The sequence below is a fragment of the Nipponia nippon genome, unplaced genomic scaffold, assembly GCF_047370975.1.
Source record: "Nipponia nippon isolate SJK-2023a ecotype South Korea unplaced genomic scaffold, ASM4737097v1 scaffold_22, whole genome shotgun sequence".
In the NCBI taxonomy this organism is placed as follows: domain Eukaryota; kingdom Metazoa; phylum Chordata; class Aves; order Pelecaniformes; family Threskiornithidae; genus Nipponia; species Nipponia nippon.
The window spans coordinates 384,087-411,325 of record NW_028262339.1 but is presented as its reverse complement, the minus strand read 5'-3'; the positions used below and the strand labels follow the sequence as shown (position 1 = coordinate 411,325).

The 27,239-nt window shown below is 47.5% G+C and overlaps 1 protein-coding gene across 4 annotated transcripts in view; it reads right to left on the bottom strand.

Moving 5' to 3' along the window:
• The window catches only part of CTIF (cap binding complex dependent translation initiation factor), a 142,288-nt gene that overhangs the window by 41,223 nt on the left and 73,826 nt on the right, over positions 1 to 27,239 (bottom strand). For 3 of the 4 annotated variants that reach the window (XM_087760435.1, XM_087760438.1, XM_087760439.1), the window contains 2 exons: positions 4,622 to 5,063; positions 2,539 to 2,868 (listed from right to left, as the gene is read on the bottom strand). In XM_087760435.1, the coding sequence (XP_087616561.1) occupies positions 2,539 to 2,868; positions 4,622 to 5,063 (772 nt within the window). The remainder of the gene's footprint in view (positions 1 to 2,538; positions 2,869 to 4,621; positions 5,064 to 27,239) is intronic. The other variant, XM_087760437.1, reaches the window with a different exon arrangement.

Here is a 27,239-nt window from a genome sequence, read left to right as displayed (position 1 = left end):
ATGAAGAGCTGAATATGAAGCCAGTTATTATTGCAGATGACATATTGCAGTATAAATCAGTCTACTGGGTCTGTTGGTAGGGGTAGCAGTGCTGGGCCAAGAGAAGAAAGCAAGTTGGAAGAGTCCTCCTTAACCCAGAAGGACTGCCATCTTCCTCAATTTTTGGATAACACCCTGCTGTTCCCTGGCCATCACTCCTGGACTTGCATAGCTCAGGACTTTATTTTGGATTTCTTAGCATCGCTCAGCCAAACGGGGGAAGACACAAGCGTGACCTGGCATGGGAGGAGTGGGATGCTTGGATGAGTTAGAGCCCCCTCCAGCCCTTTGCTGCTAAATCTGGGACTGATGTTGACCACAATTTGTCTCCTCCTGCTTTATAATCACTTTGGAAATAAATCAATTAGGAAAAAATCACCGACTGGTACACACGATGGGCCCAAGATGTGTTGTGCCCAAGGGGAAAGCGGAGGAGTGGGTGCAGGAAGAGATGCTCGGTTTGATACGCAGCTACGGCAATGAGAAAAGCAAAACTGCACCAGTAACTGTTCAGAATTATCTTAGTTTCTGTTAAATATTGATTTTCATTATTTTATTTTGCTCCTTATATCCCTGTTTCCCGTGTTGCTGAATAGTAGCATTATCCAAGATGGAAAAACCATGAGGATTCAGCCCGGTGCAGCTGCTGTAGCTGCTTGCTGAACAGCTCCTGGCTGTTTCAATGGCAAAAAAAGCCAGAACAACACAAGGACAGACTAACTCTCAGGTCTGCTCTGCCATTTCCAACACCTCTCTGGGCAGGTACCTCCTCCTAGTCATCCTCAGGGGTTTTGCCCTGCCTGCGCGCAATCTGCCAAGACAAAGCTCTGATCTTGGTTGGGATTATATCTCCTTGGACCTAGGCTAGGCCAGATCCAAGTGGGCTTTCTAAACCTGGCTCTAGCATTACAGCTACACCCTGGTTTTCTCCAGCCTCCTGCTCCATCAGCCTGCACACCTCTGCATGTAGTCCTGGCATATGGACATCTCCCTGCTACGGCATCAGGTGGAGCTGAAGCAGAGGGAGATAGAAAGACTTGCCCAAGGTGAAAGGCTGACTGCTTGCACAGCAAACCTAAAAGCCCTGAGTCTGGCAGATATCCAAGCCTACCAGACTACTGGCTATCACCGTCCCTCTCATTTCCATATGAAAATCCATCCCAGAAACATTTTCCTGAAAATATGTATTTCTAGGCCAAGTTCCCATTTCAATCAATTGCCATTTTTGGGGTGGGGAAGAAATCCAGTTCCCCATATTCCCAGTAAGCACTGCTATTCTGGATGCTGCTGCCCACAAATAGCGATGTTGGTGGAGGCGGCAGAAGACGACAGCTGCTTCTTTCCCATCCCTGCAAATACAAGTGATAGCCCTTTGCCTGCTGAACGGACATAAGAAGGTATCTGGAGAGCAGGAAGAAACAGCAATCTCATTGCAAGACTTCCTCCACCACAGGACCAGAAGCATTGGTGACGACCACATGTGTCTTGCCCAAAAGGCGACTTGGCCCACACAAGGTACAGCATCCAAGGGAGAGGTCTGGCAAGAGCAAGAAGGTCAAGCAGATGTGCCAAAAACTGGAGTGATGCTGGGCACTGAACACACGCAGAGAACAGAGAGACAAAACAAGAGCTTTGTACATGCCGCAGATGACATGTGAGGGAACGGCCAAATGGAAATGCAAATTAAATTGATGGAAATTCATCGTTTCAGCTCTACACATCCTGTCTCCAAAGAGGCAGAAAGATGGAGGTCCATGTGACACCCTCCCCAGACAGCAATCCCCCTTGAATGGTGGCGATACAGTAAAACACGCTCCCCCCAGCAGATCACAGGCAGGTGAGGACAGTCCCGTTTCCCCATCATACACCATTATCATGGACCAGTTATAAGAGCCACTGCTTTTTTTGTCCCCCCCGCAGCTTTGCTGTCACTGATGGTTTTGGAGCAGAACAATCAACCAGTACTTCATATACCAATAAACAAGTCACTCAGAATAATTAGCACATACACAAATTATTTCTGTCTGGGTTGCAATCAGAAACCAGGAGCGAGTCCTTCAGCCAGGTGATGCAACCAACAGCCTATTCAGGGTCCATGCCTTAACTTGGTATCTCTGGTGCTGAGATGGACTCCAGCCGAAAAGAGCGGCAAAGACCCTCCACTGTAAGACCCTCCAAGTTCACTTCTCTTCATGCCATGGGGATGCTGCCACAAGCAACTCACTCATTTCACAGATGGGTCCTGGTGTGAGATACCATAATTCCACGTACAGCTCATTAAAAGGGAATGAAGAGCAACTTGACAATGCCCTCAGTGGCACGTTATCTATGGTAACCATTAAAGATGTGCACAGACAAAATTGCAGGTACACTTCCGTTCTCCTCTCATCAACTGGCTTTAAAAGGAATTTGGTTGCAGCTCAGCTCCTGTCCAAAGGCATGGTAAGATCAAGTGGGGTGAAGCTGCAGCCATCTAACCAACTAATTTTATCTCATTACCTGCAACATGTTGAGGAGCAGACTCCGGAATTTGGTTCCTTCCACCATGAAGAGGGCCATTTTGTCACAGAGCTTGGCTGCCGTGGAAGCAAAGCTGCGGTCCATCACCGCTTTCTGGTAGATGGTCTTGACTATCTCCCCCAGCATCTCCTCAGAGTTGGTAGAGTTCTGGGCCTCCTCCATGAAGGTGGTGAGCTTGAAGTCAACATCGCTGCTGTTGTTCCTCATGCTGTTGAGGATTTCAATTAATTTGTCCATTTTGTTCTTTTCAGGATCGGTGGTTTCCACCGTGACTTCGTCCTGGTCCGTGAAAAGGGAAAGACAAGGCGTCTGTTACACAAGGGAAAAACAGACATATCAGCCCTTGTCCTTCCACAAACAGCAAAGGGGGAAGGGGATTGGAGAGACATATAAACAGACACAGAAAAATCAAAGCATCTTTTAGACGCACAATGGTCTCATCTCAGCATTGAAAACCACAAGTGAATCAGTTCTGACCCAGAAATGTTCTCTTTCCTCATTTCCTGCAATACTCAATCCCAGAGTCCTTCCCCTTGGCTTGGGGAGAAGATGTGCTAGAGGGTCCTGAGCCAGGATGCCAAGGTCTGACCACCCCTGACTGCTTTCAGCATCTTGGACAGGTTTCTGGGGGTGTCTGCAACATGGTGGTAATGGACATTTTTTTGCCTCTATTTTGTAAGTGCACTGATGTTTGCAAAATGCTCAGATAACAATCCTACAAAAATATCTACTTTTTAACATATATTTAACGATCTAAATTGAGATCAAAGATGTCACATGATCCCAGCATTATAAAAGCTCTTAACTTTTCCATCTCTTGGCTGTTACACTTTTCACTTCACATCATTACCATAAATTTATTGCTTCTTTGCAACATTTAATTATGCATTTGCCCTGTTCCCCCAGTGTAAGGCATGCATCCTGCTTGCTCTGGTCTGCTCCCTTCTCCTCCTCTAGTTCAGTCTTAAAATGTGCTATACAATACAAACCTGTAGAAATTTTTCGGACAACCCCAATGCCAACCAGCAGTTGGGGTTGTCCAAAATTCCCATTAGGAGGCCAGTTGTTTTGACAACACTCAGCCAAGAGTGGGTGCTTATATGATGTGTTTTTTATAAGACTATAAATTCGCAGGGAGAGCATTAAAATGAATACTCTGAAAGTCTCTGCTGTACTCCCATTGCTTTAAAGAACATAAAAATAACTAACAAAATCTCTTCCTCCCCCTCATGCCACATACATAAATAGTAAATGCACATGTATTCAAAGGTATACCTTTCCAACATGCACTCCCATGGAATTGTGTATGTTCAGGTTATTTTTGTTACACATTTTGAAAATCTCATTGGAGATATCCCCATGGACGCATTTTCCAGTCTCACAAAAGAATCTCAAGAGAAAGAATCTGAGTTTCACAGGGGGCAAATGAAGATATCATCATCTCCAAATTCCTCAGAAATCTGAGGCTGAATATTGTTTCCAAAAAGGATTTCTCCTCCATCACTTGCATGCAACAGTTTTGTTCTTCTTGGGTTGTTGGAAGGAAGGGGGAAAGATAAGGCTGTTTCAATTAATTGGTGAGATAAATGGATATCAATTTTTTAAGTAGCTGACTCCAACTATTCAGCACTCAAAAGTCAAAGCTCTGTAGTTGTGGAGACAAATTGCCTTTTTTAGACCTCTTTGCAAAGCCGATGAGCTCTGCAGACTGGGAAGCAGTCAGCTGGGATCAGCCCCTGGGGAAGAAGCACCCATGTTGCAGCTCACGTGTGCACCAGCCTTCCCCGACGGTCTTTGCATGGGTAGCGGGAGAGTTCCTAGTCCTTCTTGGAGAACACACACTAGCAACCTCAAGCTCAAGCAAACAGGCGAGCACTGTGTTAATAAAAGGTCTGCTGAAGAAGCACAAAGACACTTCAAGAGAAGTGTTGACACTGGGAGATTAAGATAAGTTGGGTGCATTCATGGAAAGGTCCCTTGAGCCCAACCCACCCTTTGTATGGAGAATGGCCAACAGACTCTTGGAAAAAGGGAAACTCGACGTTCCCCTAAGAAATAGTACCTTTTCTTTTAGTCTCCTCCGCAGTCTGTCTTTGGAAGACTGAAGCAAATTGATCTTGGGTCTTTCCCCAATGCGCTCGTGAATACTGTCTTTCCGCTTGGTCTCCGACTCCTGGATGTACTGCTGAGACTGCTTCTCCACAGCCTCTGGGCCCCGGTGCGTCTCCACAGGAATATGCACTGTGCAGACAGAGGTGTCCTCGATTTTCAAATTCTCAGTCTCTTTGGCGTTTCTGTGTGTTTCTTTGTCGTTGGGTGAGTGCTTCTGGTTGTGGTGCCATCTCCGGTTCTGGCTGTAGCCGTGGTGGCCTGTCCTGCCTGAGGAGTGAGGGGCCTGGCCTCCTTGGTAGAGTTTCTGGTGGTCCCTGTTGTGTTTGGTGCCACCTTGCTGATGATCTGCATGCTGCTGAGACTTGTTTCCACCAGGAAGTCTCTGCTGTCGCCTGGAAAGTCAAAGGAAGTCATTAGTACATCCTTTCCTGCATGGTCCTGTTTGGTCAACACATCTTCTGTCCCACCAAACACCCTGGCTCTTGGCAGGTGGGCCCTGTGGGTCTCCCTGCCACTAAAGGGGAGCCAATTTCTTGGTATCTAACACAACCTAGTACCAACTCATGCCTCTAAATCTCTTTCAATAACAGGCATATTTCAGCTGAAAGTTTCATGAACAGTTAGATAACATGACTTTGGTTCCTAGGAAAATCTCTCCCAGGTTTCTGTGTTTTCTATGTTGCTTCCACACTAAACCAGGGAAGACCTGGTTAGCCTCAGCTCAGCAGCAGGAAGTCAGGCAGGCAAGAAATAACAGGAGATATTTTTTTCTGAAGACCTAACGAGCTCCTGATAAGCCTGGCCTACAGCATCGCTCGCTCCTCTTGCTTGTCACCTCTGCTGTATCAACATGGCATTGGTTTGCAGTGCATCATTTTAAGCGTATCGGGAATTTCTAAGAGAGCAAAAAAGCTAAAAAGCGAATTACCGAGTAAAAGAGGTGCCCACACCAAATGGTTTTGTTTGGCCTTTCTTTATGCATGTCCTTCATCATTGCTACATTGGGAGAGGACATGGATGAAGAAGCTGAGGACCACGCGTGGCTCTGGCAGCACAGGGAGCCAGGACCATTACCTCCGGATAGGAGGCTAGGTAAATATGGGTCCAAGCAGATAACATGGAAATTCAACAGGCACAAAGAGGAGGAATTGCCTGCAAATGGTTTGCTTGAGGGACTACAGTGGCTCAGAAGGGTGAGCAAGCGCCTGTGTGCTGGCCATAACCGGTAGCCAAGATGGCAGGTCCCCAAAAAAACAATGGTTGAATGGAAGAAATGCTTTGGCAGCCTCAGACATACATTTCAGATTTCCACGTGGGCTGCAGCATGGCTCTCCCCAGCAGAGAAGGCTGAGCCAGCATGCCATCATCAAGGATGCAATTAAGATGGAGATGGTCCCAGCATTGGCTGCCTTCACCTGGGACTTTGCAGGGTTAGTCCTAAGCACGATGGCAGCTCCCTGCCTGCCTGCTGCCTTTTTAATGCTCTGTATTGGCTCTGAGAGCAGAGGGGATGCTTTAACTCTCAGCTCCTTGTAAGGCTGGTGGGAGCAGTGCTGGAGGCTCAGAAGGGACATCTCCCCAGCATTGTCCCCCAAAACAGGGAAACAACTGTGAGTGCTGCAGCGACCACACCGGTCTGCATCTGTACTGGTTTTGTAGCTGTTATAAACCCCCTGCTCAGCCTCATCCCCAAACCCCCGCCTCCGTTTGGATAAATAGCAGTGTTTATTTAAAACCTGTCGCATAGCAATTAATTTTATTTTCATCATCTGCACTGCTTGGCTAAGGGCGCTCGGATGAAGGAAGGGGCCATTCACAAATACATTTCAATGGTCAGCGGCTAAACAGTCTCCAGCCCTGTCTGCCAAAGCCATCTGCCCATCAAATCTGTATTCCTTGGCATCCTCAGGAGTTAAAACCTATTTTCTGATGACAACTGGCTCTTAACCATAAAGAGTGAGGGCTCGTGTTTGGTGAACACAGGACGAAGAGGCTTGTTCGTGGTGGCAGTGGAAGGAATTTGTGTTTAGTCTCAGTTTTCTGAGATATTCAATGTGGGTTGTTTTGGGTTTTTTTTGCAAGCTGAATGGCAGGGAATAAAAAAAAAAAAAGAGCTTTCCTGTTTGCTGGAGCTTACAAGCATTTCATGAGTACAGATTCTCCACATCAAGTTTTCCTGGCATTTCTTTGTTTCCTCTCAGTAACGCAATCACATAAACCGCTTTGTAAAGAGCAACACTTATTAAAAGGGGAATGTCAAAATAAAAGTTAGTTAAAAACCTTATCTAGTACTGAGTCCTCACATGCTTAAGCATGCAAGAGTTTTGCTGATATAATTCAGCATTTGCTTTCTGTGGTTTTGCTCTTCTCCCGTCTCAAACATCTCAGTTTAACTGTTTGGGTGCACTTTTATTCTTGGGTTATTAGCCAGACAGGCTGCTACTGTATTTAAGTTGTAAATATTGCACAGAAATGACAAAAGTTGCACTGAGACACAGCTTTAATTTAAGCAGAGGTAAGGCAAAATGCCTGGAAATGAGCTGGGAACCAGCCTCTGCTGTAAATTCCTGCAAGAAATGCGTGCAAGGACATTTTTTTCCTAAAGACATAATGATACTATAAACCAAACCATTTCTGTTTAAGGGCTGTGAACAAAAAAAAAGGTTTAAGATTACAAAAAAACACTTAAGCCAATGTGGAATGTGCAAGATTGTTCAGTTTGGGGCTTTTGCAATAGGACAGGGAGAGGACAGGCAGCTCTGCCCCGATAGAGGACAGCTAAAAGGCAATATCCCCATGGCAAGGGGCAGAGCAAACACAAACCGAAGCTTTGCAGTCACTGACCACAGGATGGAAAACACCAGAGTTAAACAAGTTAGGAAAAAAAAAAATTGCAAGAAATAAAAGGCAAAGGAAGAAGAATGGCAAACAAGAAGCAACATCCGTGACTTGGCAGCAGGCAGGGGTCTAGACGATAATCCAGCATTCAGGCAGACTCGTTGTATGCTTTTATCTTCCCAACACCCCAGTGAAGAAGAAAAGCCAAGAAGAAATAGGACTCTGCAGCGAAGAAGAGCCAAAGCAGGGAGAACGGGGCCCAGATCTTAAAACTTTTTTGACTGCACAGCATCGCAAAGCCCAGGAGGTTGGGATGACCCATCCTTGCTCTCAGGTGTGACCAAGGTGCTGGGGACATAGAGAACCCCAGGAAGGGGCAAGATGGGGACCAGGGCACCCCACCACACACATCTGCTGTGGGCTGAGTTGATGGAAACAACCTCGTGCTTGCTCAAGGGTAGGAGAGCTGAGATGGTGGCCTGGGGTGACCTGCCAAGCTTAGGGAACCAGACCATGTAGGAACCCAAAGGCACCTCCCAGACCAGGGTTTTAGGCTTGCGATGCCGAAGGAAGGAAAAGCTGAAGCTTGAATCACACAGCAACATCTCCAAGAAAAGAAAGAATTCACCCCAGAAAAACGCCGCAGCTACTGGGAAATCCTTCTTCTGTCCCTCTCTGCTCATCCTTTGCTGTAAGGACACGATGCCTTGCGAGGGACCCTGCTTCAGCTACAAGAAAAAGTACCTAGAGAGCACACTGGTCTCTTACCTCTTGCCTCTGTTTAATGTTAAATAACTATTTTCACTTCAAAGGCCAAATTCTGATTCAGCTCAAAACTCCCCCTGACTTCAGTGGGAGCAGGGATTTGGCTATCGGTCAATGTGGAAACTTAAAGAGATGTTCAGAGTTACAAAGAAACTGCAGAACTAAAAACCAAAGGGAGACAGTCAGGGTTGCCAAGCTGGAAATAGGATGGTATCGCTTGTGCTATTGTTTCTCCACAGATTTTTTTATTTAATTAACTAAATGAGATACCTTTCAACAGAATTTAGATCTGACAAATGTCTGCTCTGTCAGAGGAGCCTACCCAAACAAATCTAAGGCTTCAGCTGTCTCGGTGATTACCAGCCTACATGCTCAGAAATATGGGATTCCTGCAAGTTTTTACTACATCGTTTGCTCCCAAGGAAAGGGGCTGGAAGGCACAAGGCTGGGGAAAATAACTCCAGACACACAGACAGCTGTGGTCTAAAACACAGTTGCTCCATCCTGTCAGTCCTGCTCATATCCCCCCTGAGTGAGACAAGTCCTCCGAGAGCCCCCAACCATTTGTCTGGCATGTGGAGAGCTGGAGGACAACGCAGGGTTACATTTTCCTGGTGGTTGCATGGAGATTCGGTTAGGCAATTCCTGCAAATACGGAGAGGTGAGGAGCTACATCTCTAACAGCACTCAGAGACATTTACCCCGTGGTGCAGAGCATCCCATACAGCCAAATGGACCAAGATCCAGTCCATGGGCTCAGGGATGGGGTGCTCTGGACATCCTGGATCTTGCCTTTGAAGAACCTGCCCAGACACCATCTCTGCCCTCAATCCCAGGCAACTCTCCCATGGGACAAACCCTCCTGGGCATGCTAAGCTCCTCGCAGAGGAGGGATGCTGGTTTTGTCCCGCTTTCAAACAGAGCCTCATACCTGGTGGGCATGGCCAAGGCCACCCAGCAATTAACAACTAATATGGACTTGCAGCCACTCAGGCAAGTTGAGAACGCAGAGCGGTGCCGTGGTGTCCTGGTTTCAGCTGGGATAGAGTTAGTTTTCTTCTTAGTAGCTGGCACAGTGCTGTGTTTTGGATTTAGGATGAGAATAATGTTGATAACACACTGATGTTTTGGTTCTTGCTGAATAGAGTTTACATCAGTCAAGGACTTTTCAGCTTCTCGTGCTCTGCCAGGTGCACAAGAAGCTGGGAGGGGGCACAGCCAGGACAGCTGGCCCAGACTGGCCAAAGGGCTATGCCATACCATATGACATCATGCTCAGTATATAAGCTGGGGGAGGAAGAAGGAAGGGGGGGACATTGGGTATGATGGCATTTGTCTTCCCAAGTAACCGTTAGGCGTGATGGAGCCCTGCTTCCCTGGAGATGGCTGAGCACCTGCCTGCCGAAGGGAAGGAGTGAATGAATTCCTTGTTCTGCTTTGCTTGCGTGCGCAGCTTTTGCTTTACCTATTAAACTGTCTTTACCTCAACCCACGAGTTTTCTCACTTTTACTCTTCTGATTCTCTCCCCCATCCCACCGGGGGGGAGTGAGCGAGTGGCTGCGTGGGGCTGAGTTGCCAGTTGGGGTTAAACCACGACACGTGGCCAAGGTCAAACCTTCTGCTTTGCCCTCATCCTTCTGGTGAATGAAAACATTCCTCACTGTATTTTGTGGACAGAAATTTTCTCTCCACCCTTTCTTTTGCCCAAGCAGGATCTCATCTCTGTACCAGAAGCAGGCCCAGGAATATGATGCTAAGTCTCAGGAGTATTTCAGTTTTGCTACTACCATGCCTGAGATTAATCAGCAATTGCTGTTTCAAGGGAGAGATTAAGATGAGCTGCAGAAATGGACTCTGTGGGACCTTCTACCCTCATGAGGACCCCAGATCCCACTTATGTGTGGCACCCCCAAAGCTGGAGGAGCAGAGCACCCCAAGGCATGCAGCGACTGCACCTGCGAATAGAGGACTGGCGGGGCTGGCTCTGTGGGATGAAGGACCACCACTCTCCTACCTTCTTTTTGAAAATCCCATAGCAATTTTCCATTGAGAGGGAGGGAAATTAAATAAAACTCTTAGAGTCACCACTGGAAGAGTTAAATTCACAGAGATGCATAGCAATTGGGTTCTTCCAGCAGCAGTGTGCTCAGGTGGCCAAGAGGGCCAATGGCATCCTGGCTTGTATCAGGAACAGTGTGGCCAGCAGAAGCAGGGAGGTGATGGTGCCCCTGCACTGGGCACTGGTGAGGCCGCCCCTCGAATGCTGTGCTCAGCGCTGGGCCCCTCACTCCAAGAAGGACATGGAGGGGCTGGAGCGTGGCCAGAGAAAGGCAACGAAGCTAGGGCAGGGTCTGGAGCACAAGTATTATGAGGAGCGGCTGAGGGAGCTGGGGGGGCTCAGCCTGGAGAAGAGGAGGCTGAGGGGAGCCCTCATCGCTCTCTGCAACTGCCTGAAAGGAGGCTGGAGCCGGGGGGGGTCGGTCTCTTCTCCCAAGGAACAAGCGATGGGACGAGAGGGAACGGCCTCAAGCTGCGCCAGGGCAGGTTTGGGTTGGATATTAGGAAAAACTTCTTCACCGAAAGGGCTGTCAGGCCCTGGCACAGGCTGCCCAGGGCAGGGGCTGAGTCCCCATCCCTGGAGGTATTTAAAAGCCAGGGAGATGTGGTGCTCGAGGACATGGTATAGTGAAGACTTGGCAGTGATAGGTTACTGGTTGGACTTGATGATCTTAAGGGTCTTTTCCAACCTTAACGATTCTATGATTCTATGATTCCCTGCTGTACTAGCGAGCTGTCCAGGATACCCAGCCTGAAAAGGGAAAGGGCAGGAAGAAGCAGTCCTCTGAAACATGCCCTGAACAAACCAATTTCTCCAGGCCCAGCCTTTCTGAACTAAACATATTCCAGCCAGACCAGCTGCTTCACCTTGCATGATGCAGCTCCAACAACTAACTGGACTGGCACCCCAAGCAGGCGCTGCTGGAGGGGTTTGGGCATATCAGTGCTGCTGTGGTCAAAAACGCCCATCATCACTGGCTTTGGGCACCTAAGGGACATTGTGGTCCGAAGTGGAGGGCCTGAAGGATCCCAGTTAGGAGCTGGTGGAATTTTACAGTGTCTGAAACTGGTCCTGGAGGTCTAATTCTGCCCTGGGAGGTCAACAGGAATATTGCTATTAATATGATGAAGAGGAAGGTCTGAATTTCTATTCTACAGGCCTGACTTCCCCCAAAAGTATTCTTCACCAAGCCTACCTCCATCAAAGGTACTCTGATGTCTTACGCACATGTATAATAACTCAGCATTGCTTCAGTGCAGGGAGCACCACAGCCCAGCTACAGCTGTTTTCTATCCTCGCTATGACTGAGAGTGGGAAACACTCAAATAAACTTGATGGTTCTACACAATTTAATCAAAAACCTCAAAACCCCACAGAAAGAAACATCCACCAGCTCCAAGGATGAAGAACACAGGATTTCTTTGTGTTTTCCCTTTGGCTTTCTCTCTCAAACTGGTTTTGCTTGGCTCCAGTTTAATTTTTGTTTGCATTTTTCTCAGATGAGAAGGGAACAAGATGTCATGTTCACTTCTGAAAACAAAAATGAAATTATTCACACTTCTTTTATGCCTTTCTGTCACTAGGGTTAAAATCTTTCCCGATCACTAGACCCAGCCCACATGTCGTGGATGGACATAGCATTTTGGAAGCATAGAAAATCCACCTGTCAAAATGGTGGTGATCAGGATCAAAAATTATCTTTGAACACTTGAGACATGATGCATGCTTTAGGTCTTACACGTACACATCCTTGAAAACACACAATGAACTCTAGAAGACAAGCACAGCCAACAAAAACAACACTATGAGGGCAGAGATGTTTTTGATGAGGCTCACAGCATCTGGCTGCTGGGAAAAGCATCGTGAAACATTCCTATGGGCCGCCTACCTGGGAAAAACTCCTCTCGTCATTGCCTTGGTCTTGGGCTGCAGCCACTGCAGACAACCCTCCCTTGGGCCTGGACATCATGTCTGTCTTTGTTTGCTAGAGATGACTGTGTTTGGCCTTTACAACGTAACTAGACTCACTATAAACCAACAGGGTAACATTGATTTTTACAGTGAGGGTGGTGAAACACTGGAAGAGGTTTCCCAGAGAGGCGGTAGATGCCCCATCCCTGGGGACATTCAGGGTCAGGTTGGAGGGGGCTCTGAGCAACCTGATCTAGTTGAAGATGTCCCTGCTCGTTGCAGGGGGGCTGGACTAGATGACCTTTAAAGGTCCCTTCCAACCCAAAGCATTCTATGATTCTATGATTGAAGGACTTCACACAGAGACACCCGAGGTGCTCACGCAGTAACGCATCCAAAAAATGGGTGTAGGATTGACACAAAGCAGGGTTCATCATGGGATGCGCTATCTTCTGCTATGGGATGCTGACTGATTTGGCCTTTCCAAACACAGAAACGGACTTGATTTCTCCCTGTGCCTTCCTGAAGCATCACTTCACACCATCAGTTTCCACTACTTCTCTCACCACAGTGACGGACACCCCACTCACAGGACCACCAGATGAGCGCCTAGTCTGCAGGCTGTGCTGCAGGAGCAGAGACAACGCTGCTGGGCTGAAAGGAGATGGCACGAAGTCCATTGGAGCAGACTCAGCAAAGCCTTGAAGAGCAAACTTGTCTACTGCTGAAGTCCAGTGAAAGTCCTCACATGCTGCAATGCTTGGCCGCACAGGCTGCCTGAGTCAGCTATTTTCTTCTAAGCTTCATGGAAATGAACCTTCAGGAGGAATTTAAGTAGCTGTTTTGCAACACCAGCTTGGGAAAGACATCCCAAGTACAGATGGCATGCGAGAGAGATCCAAAACAGCCCTTTAAATGTTTTGCTGGATCTCCCACAAATCATTAGGGATGTCCAGATGGAGGGCCTTGTTGCACAGAGTGGGCAACCAGCTAGGAAGACACCCCCTGGACTTCAAGGCTGACTGCCCAGACTGGTGTAGAAATCGCTGCAGTGATTTCATGTAGAAATTGCTTGGAAATGGTTCTCTTCATAAACTACATTGCTTGGAATTATGTTTTTGGATTCTTAGTGTATTGTAAACATGACTGGAATAATTACATGAAAACCACAGGAAAATACAGTGACAAGGAACTGAATCCAGTTTAGTTGAAATAGTTTAAACCTGAAAGACACAACCATGGTACACAATGTTTCCCAAAAATCTGAGTGCAAATACACATGGATCCTGGACTACTGGTGAGAATGTGACTTGAATGGATATAGATTCATCTTTTACTACTATGCAATAAAAGAGCTTATATTGCAGACTCCAGGCTGCCTCCTTTAAAAATACACCAAGGTTGATCAGTTATCCCAAGATCTGATAATCCTCCAAGAGATATAAACTTTAAACCTGTGCCAAGATGCGCAGACACAGCCCACCACCATCCCTCCATGGTTCTGTCCCTCAAGACACATCCTAAATAGTACACACGAGCCCCCACCTGCTGCCTTTTTGTTCAGCTGTCTTCCTTTAGACCTCTGTGACTCTTTGGCCTGCAGGCGAGGAGACATCCTAGGTTTTTTCCATATCCTATTTATACCAATGCTTTCTAGTGAAGAAATAAATGTCTTTCCTGTAGAAGCTAAGGCAAGATTTGACAGGATCTCCTAACAGCTGTCCAGACACATGAGCTGACCCAAAGTCCACGGCAAGCTATTACTTTCGACACGGGGATCTGGTAAAACACCAACTCAAGGAGCAGAGATGCTTTGGACTTGTGTGCCAGAAGCCTTTATCAAACACATTAAATAAACTTCTTTAAAAATGATGCAGCATGCTATAGCATTTAGCGTAGAGCTTTGGGAACTAGGATCAATCTGGACATTGACTTATTGCAACCCAGTGACAATCTTAAACAGTTTCCCAAATGTTTACCCAAGTCTGTCCCACTGTCAAGAGTTGTCTCCTCTTGACCCCATTCCTGCCTCCTCTCTCATGCTATCCCTAATGCTCACACGGATGTGCTGAGCTGTGCCAAGGTCTGATCCACTCCAAAAATTTACTTTCTCTCGGATGAGTTTCCTCTCATCAGTTCGGAAGGGATTATGCAGCTGAGGGGGAGGCACAGAGCTGGGTCACCTTCTGCAGCTCCAGTGCCACGTAGCTGCTTGGGGATCAGCACATCCAGCTTTAATCGGGAAACTGGGATGATCCATAGCATCTGCACAACGCTGGGAATGGATGGAGCAATGTTAGTTTAAATGAAATAAAGAAGCCTGTTGTCCATTCATGCCCTGGAGGCTGTCACGCTAAATAAAGACATTATCAGAGAAAGAGCATATACTCAGCATCTTCATGCCTGTTAATGACCCCAGCACCTTCCGAATCAATCTAGGGACTCTTTCCCACAGATGGTCCCTTGGAGACAGACTGCTGTGGCTTTTGCAGGAATAAATGGAAACCAAACAGTTAACAAATATCCAAAAATAGAGCATAGTTAACTTTTTTTTTTAATATGGAGATGAAAAATCCCTGGATAATTTACATGCCAGCAGAGACATTAGCTGCATATAATAGATGCAATATTTTTAATACTAATATTTTGGGCTGAGACAACAGTGGGAATGGAAAGTATTTCCAGTGCCTTGACTTCTTTATTTTGCAAACATCAGTTGCTAACTGGGGTCAGACAGAAATATTGTTTCTGCAACAAGAGCCCAAACAACTCGAGCTGGCAACTTCTTCACGCACTAACCATGCCAGGAGGCCCTGCAGAGCTTCACCATGTTGCTCCCTCCCAGGTCTCCAGGGCCAACATCCCCAGCTTGGGCTGGCAGAGAGAAGGAGCGGGTGGTAAATGTTCTCCTGCAGAGAGGGTGGCTACTTGCTGTGGCCAAAAACTGGAAGCCACCACCCAAACTGTGCAGCCACACCGTTGAAGTGCTGCTGGGCTTCTTCAAATGGGACAGGTCTCATAGAAAGACATCATGTGACACAGGGGATGCCATAAAACCTTTTTTTACCCATCAAAAGCATCAACTTCTGCTTGCCCTTACCTCTCAGTTCAGTTGCCAGATAACTTTGGAGAGCAACCTGGCAGCAGAAAGCCCTCGGTGCTCGTCCCAAGTGATCACCAGCAACAGCACATTTATATTTGAAGATTGAAAGCAGGAGAAAGAGACAAGTTATTTCACTTTATATTCACTCCAGCAACCAGCTGCTGACAACACCTCCATGAATTCGTGCTGGAAAACAACGTGTAGATGGATAAACCCATTTCCAGTACTGAGGAGCCTTGCCAGAAACAGTCCACCAAAGAGAAAGCCATTTCAATAACAGATCGATTTCCTAGTGCAGAGGAACCTGCCACTATATTTCCTTCCTTCAATTCTGGCCAGCTGAAATAGCATCACGTAGACGGTTGTTTTGCACTACATGACACTAAAAGAGCAGCCTTGAAGGACAGTCTCATGGGTGATGGGGTTCACACGTATGAGGATCTGGTGGTCATGGGTTCACTGCAAGGTCTGCGGTGGGGGAAGGTCCAACCACAGCCCCTTCCCTCCTTTCTGCCTCAGTTTCCTCGCAGGGAAAGGGGGGATGCTGAGAGTAGCCCTTTGCCAGAAAGCACTTTGAAGGTTGATGGGCAACAAAACACCGCAGAGTTGTTTCATCTCTGGCTGTTTTCCCTGGGGACAGCTCTTGCACTACTTCCCCGTGACTCTTCCAACAGCTGATTGACCCAACAGCACCCTACACTTTCCCACACAATGAGGACTTTCCTGCCACATTGGTTAAAAATAAATAAGTCACATCATCAGCTACCAAAGCAACACCAATACAACCAAGATGACCACGATGATGGGTGGAGGGCCACGAAGATGATCCGAGGAATGGAACACCTCTCCTATGAGGAAAGGCTGAGAGAGTTGGGGTTGTTCAGCCTGGAGAAGAGAAGGCTCTGGGAAGACCTGATTGCGGCCTTTCAGTACTTAAAGGGGGCTTATAAGAAAGATGGGGACAGACATTTTAGTACGGCCAAAAGCGATAGGACAAGGGGTAATGGTTTTAAACTAAAGGAGGGTTGATTCAGACTAGATATAAGGAAGAAATTGTTTACAATGAGGGTGGTGAAACACTGGAACAGGTTGTCCAGAGAGGTGGTAGATGCCCCATCCTTGGAAACATTCAAGGTCAGGTTGGAGGGGGCTCTGAGCAACCTGATCTAGTTGCAGATGTCCCTGCTCATTGCAGGGGGTTTGGACTAGATGACCTTTAAAGGTCCCTTCCATCCCAAAGCATTCTATGATCCCAGAGCAGGCACTGCTGAACGCTTCTGTTGACGGTCTTGCTTTCAAAATGGCAAAACCTGTTTTAAATGCTGACACCCACTTTGCTGAACACAACTGAAGAACTAAGGTAGTGCTCAACAGGCACTTAGTTTGCAGACACAGCCACGTGAGCACTTTAACTCTCATGACATGAAAAGAAGGATGGTTCAAAATAAGCAAAAGGAGGTATTTCTTCACATAATGCATGGTTAAACTGTGGATCTATGCTATAGGAGATGTGAGTACCAGAAGTTTACAAGGGTTCAAAAAGCACATTGCCAAAGTCAGGAAAGAAAAATCCATCAGGAGCTGCTGGACACAAAGGTGAGCAAATGTGGTCCTGCAGATCCTCAAAGTGTAAATTCCTGGAGAATCATAGAATCATTTCGATTGGAAAGGAACCTTAAGATCAGAGTCCAACCGTTAAGAAGAGGAGACCACTGTTGGGAAGCAGCATTACATGCATACCCTGTTCTTCTCACGCTCCTCCTGGTGTCCATTGCTGGTCATCAAGCCAGGTGGTCTGGTGTGACCCATCACAGCTCTCCTCTTGCTCTTACTGACCTCCTGACCAGCTCCAGCACACCACTAGCACATCTAATCGCAAATGAAAAACTCCTGCCCCTCTGCTGATGCAGGATGGCATGACAACCATAAGATAAGGTGAGTTATCTCCCAGCTGGGTGGAGGGGTTGCAGTGTAAGGCACTCTGCACACACAGCCAGCAGCACGCGCAGGCAATTACCGCCACCCAGCTCACGTGCTGTAATTCATTAAGCCGCAGTAACACAATCACCCAGCTGAGCCCTTTTAGGAACAAACCGCCAAGACAATATTGTCCTCTGGGGACCTACAGTTCAGAGAATTAATTTAGTGTAATAACTCCCAGCGATGTTGCGGACAATCAAACTGAAAGAAACGATGATCTGTCTCTAAATTGCCTGTAACCAACCCCTCGGCTGATGCCCTGCTCATCGGCGACTGCCAGCTCTGCTTGGGCAGGAGGGGCAAGTGTCGACTGTTTGTTTGGGACTTTCATGCATATGAACACTTAATCCTTGAGGAACCCCATTGTGAAGGTCCAGCACTCCAACAAGGAGTTCTTCACCTTGTTCTCCACGATGCTCAGCTTGAGCTGGTGCAGCTTTCTTAGTCATATGGTTTAGTTTTAGGTAAAAAAGGAGCAAGGAGCAGGGAGTTGGACTCGATGATCCATATGGGATCCTTTCAACTTGGGATATTCTATGATTCCTATCTGAGATGCACCTCCTTTAGTGCAGTTGTTCCTGAAAACGTGGCCTGTCCTTCACCACTGGTTCAAAGTTTCTAAATTTTAAGCAGGGCAGCGACTATTATTTTAACAGCATCTCTGCTTAGGTGCTTTCAGCTGCCTAGAAGAGTTTTTTGCATTGTTACACTCTAAACACTATGATTTAGCTGGATGCTAGCATAGCTACTCATCATTGCAGGCAAGTACACCACCAGAGACTCACTTTTGTCCTTAAAAAGAAAAAAATTATTGGTCCTGAGTTTGTTCAGGAGAAGAGCTCTCCCACAAATGGCAGCTTTTCACAGCCACCATTACGCTGGCTCAACTCCTCTGCACCCTGCTCAGCGCGGACAGCCGTGACATCCTGGGTGGGTTTGGGATGTTCCCTCTGCACCCCCAAAGAGAGTCTCCGTGGTGGCTCCAGTAACCCCATCAGCTCCCAGGAGGGCATGGAGAAGACAGGAGCATAAGGAGGAGGATGAAAACCTGATTTCCAGATGCTGCTCCACAGGTTCAGACCCATGTTAAATCTAATTAATTTGACTTAGAAATCCTACTGAGAAGGAAAAGGGTGTTTTAACCTCTTCAATTCCTTCCCTTCCTCTTTCTTCTGCTTCAACACCATTTGTTGAGTTCACTAAAAGCACTGGAAATCATTTAGCTCAATGCTAGCTTTCAGCTAGTACCTAACTCCATCCAAAACATTTCATTTTGTTCCAGCTAGGAACAGCACTTCGGCACTAAAATAATGTCTTGATATTGTTGCTTTCTTTAATAAACATCCTCTCCTCTCACTGCAAAGCCCTCAGTAAATGGCCCTGGAAGAACAAAAGACATTTCTGTATTGTTTTAAGTTCTCTTTCTTTCTGAAACACCTCAATTAAAACAGTGAAAAAGCAAACGTGTCGCTACTATACTCTGTAATTATGAACTCATTTCTATTCACTCACACAGCAGGAGAGGTTTGTCCTGGTGACCTCTGAAAACAGATTTCTAAGGCTTTTCCAAAATTTCACAGCCTTAAAAACAACACATTCATGTCAGCTATAAAACAGTTCACCTTTGCCTTCATCCAAAATAATTTTCAGTCTTAAAATCCAGGGTGAGGGCCATTCCTGTGACTATTTTTATTTGTGAAAAGAGCCCTAGCACTGGCCATGAATAGATCGGCATAGGAGTGGCTCTGGAAATAGTGCAACCCTTCAAGACAGCGTGAATATTGCATGGACATGGGCTGACAGCTTATTGTAAAGAGTTTTCAAATAAATACCTTGCATGGCACACTCCTGAGTGATTTTTCAGGCTTTTCTTAACAATCTTTCCAGCACAAAAACTACCTGGCCCAAAGAGGATGCGTGCAATTGTGATCCTAACCTCTTGACTTGCCCATGCGATGCTTGCGGGAACAAGCGTGGAGTTTTCTTTTGGCAAAGTCCCACTGAGAAAACATTTTGCGAGAGAAAATGCTGGGACAACTTGGTTATGTATGTATGTATCTTGGTTATATATGTATCTTTAAGCAGAAAGTGAAAGATAAGGAGGGTAAACAAGACGGAAAACCTTTTTTTAAGAACAGATGAAACAGCAGACAAGAAGATGATGCCTCAGAACTCAGAATCAGATAATAATGAATGCAGAACAGTAGATTGTCATGTAAAATAAAGTAATATTGTCCTTCAAACACAAGCTTGACAACAGCTCTAAAATTCACAGACAGGACTACAAGCCACACTGCTTTAGGGTCCATTCCTGACTCTCCCATGATTTCATGTGTCCATGACACAACTAGGCATATATATGTCTTTTCTATTTAGAACATTTAGAACCAAATCCAAAGGATCACATATAGATCCACAACACAGCTTAGGCAGAGCTGAGGACCCTACAGCTCCCATCAACCAATTCCCAAAATCCCACCAGGCCCCGAGGATCTGGGTCAGCTCACATTTTGTCTGAAATGTAAGTGCCAAAAGCATCACTGCCGTGCATGTCCTGAGATGCCACCATCTCCTCAGACCAGTTCAGTCAGCTCCTGCCTTAGGACATACCAGATCCATAAACTGGGCACCCATCCACCAGCTCCCTTCTAGAATAAACCTTCTAGAAGAAGGTGCAAATTGTTAACTGAAGTGAAAATGAGTTTAGGGGTTGTAGCAGGAGTTGGCAATGCATTTAAGGGGCTCAGGGCTAAACGCTTCCACCTGTGATGGCAACAGTTTGCTCTGTGGACACCTGTTTACGAAAAACTAAGGGCAAAAAAGCCAACTGCAGACTTCACCTAGGCTGCTGAAACACCACTGACTGGTGTCAACTCCTGCTCATTAGCAGCACTTAGCCAGCTTGGCTGGTAGACCGAGGTAGGGTCTGCCTATCCAGCTGATGAGTAAGGAAGTCTTGCTCTGGCCAGTGAAGCCAGGCAGCCTCAACAAGGGGTCGAGCTAAATGTGGGTAAAGGATCTCACCAGCCACGTGCATCTTCCAGTTACAGACACAAGCCCATTTTCTTCAGGCAGCAGAAACACTTATGGCAAGCATGGTCTGAAGTGGAGACTGCTGCCCTCAAAGCTTCTCAAGAAGTGCCAAGGTGGCACTCTGTGTGAGCACGAAAACGTCTCAGTGGAAACCCTTGCTTTCCTTGTCCGAGAAGAGATTTCACCTCCATGAGATGGGAGAGAATGGGATGCCCAGTCTCAAGTCTTTGTTCTTGCTGAAGAGAGCCCAGAAACAAATCCCCGTCCCAGCGCTTCCTCCAGCATGAGGTGTTTTGGCTCAGCTGCTCTCACAGCTCTTTGTTTTTCAGACTTCCTTGGTTCTGGTCAACATGGGAAGGCAAAATAAAGCAAGGAAACCTGTTCTCATAAGATGGCCAGACTCATTTTTCTTATGTGGGGGCCAGAAGATCTCAGTGAGAAGCTTTCCAGGGCTCTCCAAGCACCTGTGATTGCCACCTTTGGGAATTCCCACCTTGTCCCAGGGGAAGGGGAATCCTCCCTCCTCTCCATGCAGGATTATTGTAGCATTGCTCACAAAGTTCAGTGTCGTGCAAGACTTTTACCAGAGTGCCATGGTGGAGACCATCAGGCCCTGCACATAAGTGCTTAGCATACAGAACAACTGCTTCCCAAACAGCTTAGAGCAGCAAGATGCATTTAATGCATGGAGAACATAGGCATGGGGAGGGGGTTACACAGCATCACACAGAGGGTGGGTTCAAATTGCCTAATTTTAGGTGTCTGCGATGTCAGAGGCCAAATGTGAGGTGGGGATCTAAACTCCACGCAGCCCAACCATTACAGGTGGTGGACTGGGGAGGGAGTGACTTCATGCTGAGGTGAATCATCCTCCAAACTCCACTGACTGCATCCTCTCTGAGTATAATGGGAACTTTGGCACCCAGCTCATATATGGTCAACATAGTTATGGACACATGCGGTGGGATTCAGACGGTGGTGTCACTGGAGATGCATCTTGTTGCATCTTGTCTGGCTCCCACCCCATTTTGGTGCAGGTTTCACAAGGTCCGGTGTCCGCTAGCTCCTTGCATGGATTTCATTATATGCTAGGGCATCTGAAACAGCAGCTGTGATCATGGAGGTGAATCCCAGCAGTCTCTGATAAAGGTGAGAACTGAAATGAGGTCTCCCGTGTGTCCCCCCCATGGCCTTGGACACAAGAGCAGTTGCTTTGCTAACCTTCTCCCTAGTTGTACAGACACCAGAAGCTCCTGCTCCCTGTTCCCTAACACTCACAAGAATGGGCAGCAGCAGAAAAGGAGTGAAGAACTGTCAGTGCCAACAACTCATTGTCCTCCAGTCCAGCCCCTGCTGCCACACAAGAGAAAGGTACCTAATAAATACCAAGTTTTGATGAAATCAGGCGTCTTGCCACCACAGGCACACGCTGAAGTTCTCCTGGATTTTTTGCTGGAGCAATTATTTTGCTTTCCGTGAAGTAACATCATAAGACCCTGAGCTTATCCAGCAGGGCATTAGATTTCTATTGAGGTTTCATAACAGTAAAATGTTTTGCTGGTGGTACATAAAGTCTTTCAATCAGCTGCAGAGAAGGAGAAAAACAACCTGCAAAAGCATCCTGATGCCATAAAGTCTACTGGAAGCTTGGCAATTTAGGTTAAATTTAGTCTGCAGGACAGGGGTCGCTTCAGTCGCCAAGATCATGAATAAAAAGTCTTGTGTTGTATAGTTTTTATGTAATGACAAAGCCACTCTCAATAGAGAGGTGGCAACCCTGCAGCTGGAAAATGCACCCAGCTCTCTCCTGCCACTGCCTCCTGGCATTAAAAAACAGGAACAATGAAAGGAAAGGATTAAATTTGCTTGAATGAGTATCTTTTAACCCTTTTGCACCATGCCTTTGGCTAGGCACACAAGGAGGACAGAGCAGATATAGAGAACGGTAATGGATACGCATCTCCTGAAGTCCCGTTCATGTGGAGCATGTCCTGTTGAACTCACAAAGGTTTATTTTTCTCTTTACATTAATCTTGAGCCCACAGAGCGCTCTGATATTTACAGAAGTATGTTTTCCCTGCATCACATGAAATGCAAAATCCTTTTAGTTGTTGCTAGCATTGGGAAAGGAGCTGCAAATAAGGCATCACCTTTCACGTGTGTTTTGCTGGCAGGATTGCAGCCGCACCATCTGCCTTCAGGGGTGACTCACGGCTGGGCATGTTTTCACTGACACCCTCAGTGCATAAGGTCTTAGCGCTGATCACAATGGCAGAAACAAGAGCAGCTGGGTGGAAAAACCCTACTCACCCCACCACAGCTTGAGGCACAGGTGACAAGCAAAACAAATTCCCAATGGACGCTAAATACCAACTGCTCCACCTTATTGCTAATGCTGTTTCACATGGACCGCTCGGCTAATGGGAAGACCCTATGCGTGCAGGTCTGGGGATGATGCTGGGGCAGACAAGTCGCTCTTAGATGAGACAGTCCAAGACTGATGCTAGATATAAACTTGACTGAACTTCAGATGGCTTCTGCAGAGCTGTTTGATCATCTGTGTCCTGTAGGTACCAGGGCTAGCATTACTGCACAGGGATGGTGTTGGACTATTACAGCCCCATGCCATGCTGTGTCCTGTTCACTAAGCCCAGAGCACAGTGCAAAGGCAGCGAGGGGTCTTGATGGAGCCAAGCCACCTCCAGATCTCAGCTCTTTGTCCCTTTTGACAAGAAGCTGCAGTGACGCCCAGCAGCTCCACCTGCGGCTGAGTCACCTCCAGCCGGATGCCTGTGGGTCGTCAGGAGGCAGCTTTTTGATCATTCGAGGACCGCTCCTTCAATGGGGAGCCTGGTGCAGGCTTTGTTCTCAATAATCTCTTCCTGGGATCAGGGTCCCAGCGCTGTGACCCCTGGCAGAGCCTTCTCCTCGACGCCTGGAAGGAAGGGCAGCGGGCTGGGCGATGCCAGCGCGTCTGGCCAGTGCAGCTCTGTGGGTAGGAAGGGGCTCCTGCTTGACCCCTCCTGATACCATCTCTGCCCTACTCCATCACCGCCTTGCCTAAAAAGCAGCTGATGGACTAACCAGGTCCCAATGACACCAGGTCTTCATACAGACCTACCTGATAGCCTCGTGAGAGGGTATGGGAGTAACTACAAACACGGGGAGGAAGGACCTTGTGCCACTGCAACCCCCTCCAGTTCCCTACATCTGTTACTCCCTTGGTGGCAATCAAGGCAGACCTTCCTCTGATTTCCAGTCTTAATTAAATGACCAGTTTTATCTGCTTGCTGTTCACAGCAGTGTATTTCTTCAGCAGAAATAGCCCTTTTCCACCTGCTCTGTTTACCCCCGGGTACCTCGAGAGCATCCACATCCGCTCCCAGCCTCTGCCGGGCAAGGCTGAACCAGCTGACACGTGCAAAGCAGCATTTCCTTCTCTGGGCTTTCAAGTTTATTTTATTCTTCACTTCCCTGGGTGACCCTGGATCCTCATATTAACAAACAGAAAAAAAAAAAAAAAAAAGCAGAAAACTTTTGCTTTACCTCTCATCTCATCTCAAATCCCCCCTTGCTAATGGCTCCATCTCACTCCAGCATCATGTGGTCCTGCAACTCCCATCCGACCCCATACCTTCTCCCAGAATGAGATCTTGCCCTTGAAGGAGCAAGCTGAGCAAAGCTGATTCCTGTGATGTTTTATGACAGTGGTAGAGTGCCCTTTATGGTGTTTTGAAAGGAAATTGTACAGGAACAATGTCCCAAGCAGCGTGGCTATTGAAAACCCTTCACAAAAGGAGTTTGCCACAAGAGGAAAAGCAGCTTAATCAGTTGAACTAATCACTGTAGGTGGTTGAGTGTCCCTGAGGGTCTGTAAAATCAAATATAATGGGAAAAGAAATATATCACAGCTTGCCTACGCTCCTCAGCGGAGCTGCCAGCGGATCTGGGACATTCCCTGCCTGGCTCCGAGCCTGCCATGACTGTCCTTTGGGCCATCCCTATGCAGGACCACACTTGACTACGCACGAGACCCTGGCCGGGGAGACGTGTACCAGCTGGGATGAGCCCTGGGAAGTACCTCAGCGATGTGGTGGTCCATGGGGATGAGTTGGGCTCCAAGCAGGGAGGCAGGACAGGGGTGCCTGCCCCCATGCACTCACCCCAGCTAACCCAATTTTCGGTGTGGGCGTGAGCAGGAGGGGTCAGCGGTGCTTACACAACTCTCCTGCTTCAGGAAGAGGAAACCGTCCCTGACAGCCACCTGGGGCTCTCCAGGGAAGGAGGATGCCTCCCCCAGCTCTGAATCTAATTAAAACCAGAAAACAACGCACACACAAAAAAATAATCCAGACTGTTTTTTCCTGATCATTTAAGTGTAAAGCCAAGTTAACAGTAGGAAGTAAATTGGGGCAATGCAAGAGAAAACTTGGGGACATTTCTGTAATCCTGTTGTCAAAAGCTGTAAGTATCTGGGGCACGCTGAAGGGAGATGGGAAAAGCACATGAGCCTCTTTGCTCCCACCCCTTCTTTCCGTGTATGAGCTAGGAGGACCTACGCAGTCTTCTGCTTATGCTCCTTATCCCCATGCAAGGGCTTTATGAAGGATGGGATTTCCCAGGTGCAGAAACACCCTCCTTAAACCCCCATCCAACAGAAGAAGGAGGAGATGACACAAAGCTCAGCCACAGCTAAGGGTGACAGTCCTTCACCCAAGGCTAGCCCTGGTCCCCAACAGCCCTGGCTGGGACAGGCAGAGCAGCCCCCTGTGGCTCTGGTCATCCCAAAACCTGGAGACACACCAGCTGCGCATGGAGGAAGCACAAGGGATCCACACCCTTTCTACTGAAAGGAAGAATTCAGGTGTCTTTTGGAAAGAGGGGATTGATTAACTCTTAGGCTTTTATTCCATCCTCTCCAAGACATGGGGCTGTGCTTCCCTCTGTCATCCTCTCCTCTCCTTGCCCATAGACTGACCTCCAAAAACCCCGTGAGATACCAGCCAGCATCTACGCACACATGAGGATTTCCTTTTGGTAAGGTATTCAGCCTGATTTGACTTTTGAATCCAACAGGATGTGATTGAACCAATGTGATTACGACGGCGCAAACTTTTTAAGACTTGCCCAGCAACCTTTTCCTGATCTTCAGCAAAACTGTCCCCTTCCTTAGGTGATGCAGACCAATTTCAGTACTCTCTTAACCAGAAGACGAAGAAGTAGGTATAAACTCACCTGTCTTAACCCATTGCAACTCCATATATTCCTTGTAAATCCTATCTAAACTGGGCAACATTTCTTATCACTCCTACAAGGCTGGTGCAAGCTTCTGTGCATGCATCTCCAGGCCATGGGGTTTGGCCGGCCGGACCCTCCATCCCAAAACACATCATACCCAGGATGCCATGGGAACTGGAGAAACCCTGTGCAGCACCAAGCTGACTTGCAATGCTTTGATAGATACTTAAGAAATGGCATTTTTGGGAACTTTCTGAAAAACAATGGGCCAAACTCAGAGCTCACCTGCCCAAGGAGACCACATCCCAGCACAGCTTGTGCTCTGCTAGCAGAGTGGCGTTGGGAAGGGTTGGAGGAGAGGACTTGAGAAATGGATCCATTGTGCCCCATATCCCAGAGTATTTTTTTTCTCTCGACTGCTTGCCGGAAAGAAGGGCAGGAGAGGTTCTGCCACTGCCCAGGGAAGGTCCCTCCTTCCCTAGAGGTGGTTGCCTATGGGAGGTCAGACCAAGTTGCCTTTGGTGATGTCTAGGTAGGGTGGGTCTTGTGCGGCAGCAAACAGCGGATTAGTGTTTGGGACAACAAAACCCTCATTGGTGTTTTAACACTTGCTCACACGGACATCTATGAAAAAACTTGCCCCTGCTGCTCTCCTGCAATGATCCCATCAAGTGGTGATGCTCTTCATCACCCTCATCAGGAGATGGTAGTTACACCTTGTGTGTCTAAACCAACAGAGAAAACATCAGGTGCGGGATTTCTGCCGGGTGAGGTGGGGAGGGCGATACCTCTCTGTGATCTCCTGCCCTGATTATAAGCTCTTTGTAGCAAGGACCTCACCACCTCCTGTAGGCTTTTACACCTTGTGCAACCAAACCTGCCACCAGATGTGGCTCTGATGTTGATCACTGTTACTGAAAATGTGTCCAACAGACCCACGGTGGTCCTTAACTGGGAAAGTCAAAGCCTGTTTTAATGACACTGCTAATCTGCTCTTCGTATCTATCTTATGCAACAAATGAAGCATGCATCCCATGGAAAAATGACTCGTGGAATGTAAAAATGCATCATATATGCAAGGAGAGAGCTATGGTTGCACGTCCATAGGGTTGCTTCTCCCCAAGGGAGTGAAAGGTACATGGCAGAGACCTCAGGGTAGGTGAGCCACGCTCCTCCGCAATGTGGTGACAGCATTTCCTGAGGAAAGGTGACGGGAAGGAAGCGGGGACGGGCGCTATTTATAGCACTGCCAGACATTAGCATTGTTTCGCATGAGAAACAAAAGGTGCTTCGCTAGCTCAAGACATGGCCCCTTCTGAATGTCACCGTCAGGGAGGGGAGAGGAGCCCGCACACATTCTCATTTATAAGACCAGCTGGAAAAAAATAGGCAGATTTCTGGGTACCAATGTGCTTCATCTGCTCTTTTATAATAGCTGTGTTATATAAAGTACCCGCCAACCTGACGGTCAGCTACAACCAGGCAAGGCCAGCTGGACCTGCGCATTGTGCAGAGGTCAGCCTGGGGATTGACTCTTCGGCCCAAGCTGGATGTCTGCTGGCAAGCGGTGACTGCTGCACGTGGCAGGAGGATGTCCACCATGGTCACCTGGGATGTGTCATCCTTCTCAGATGAGGCAG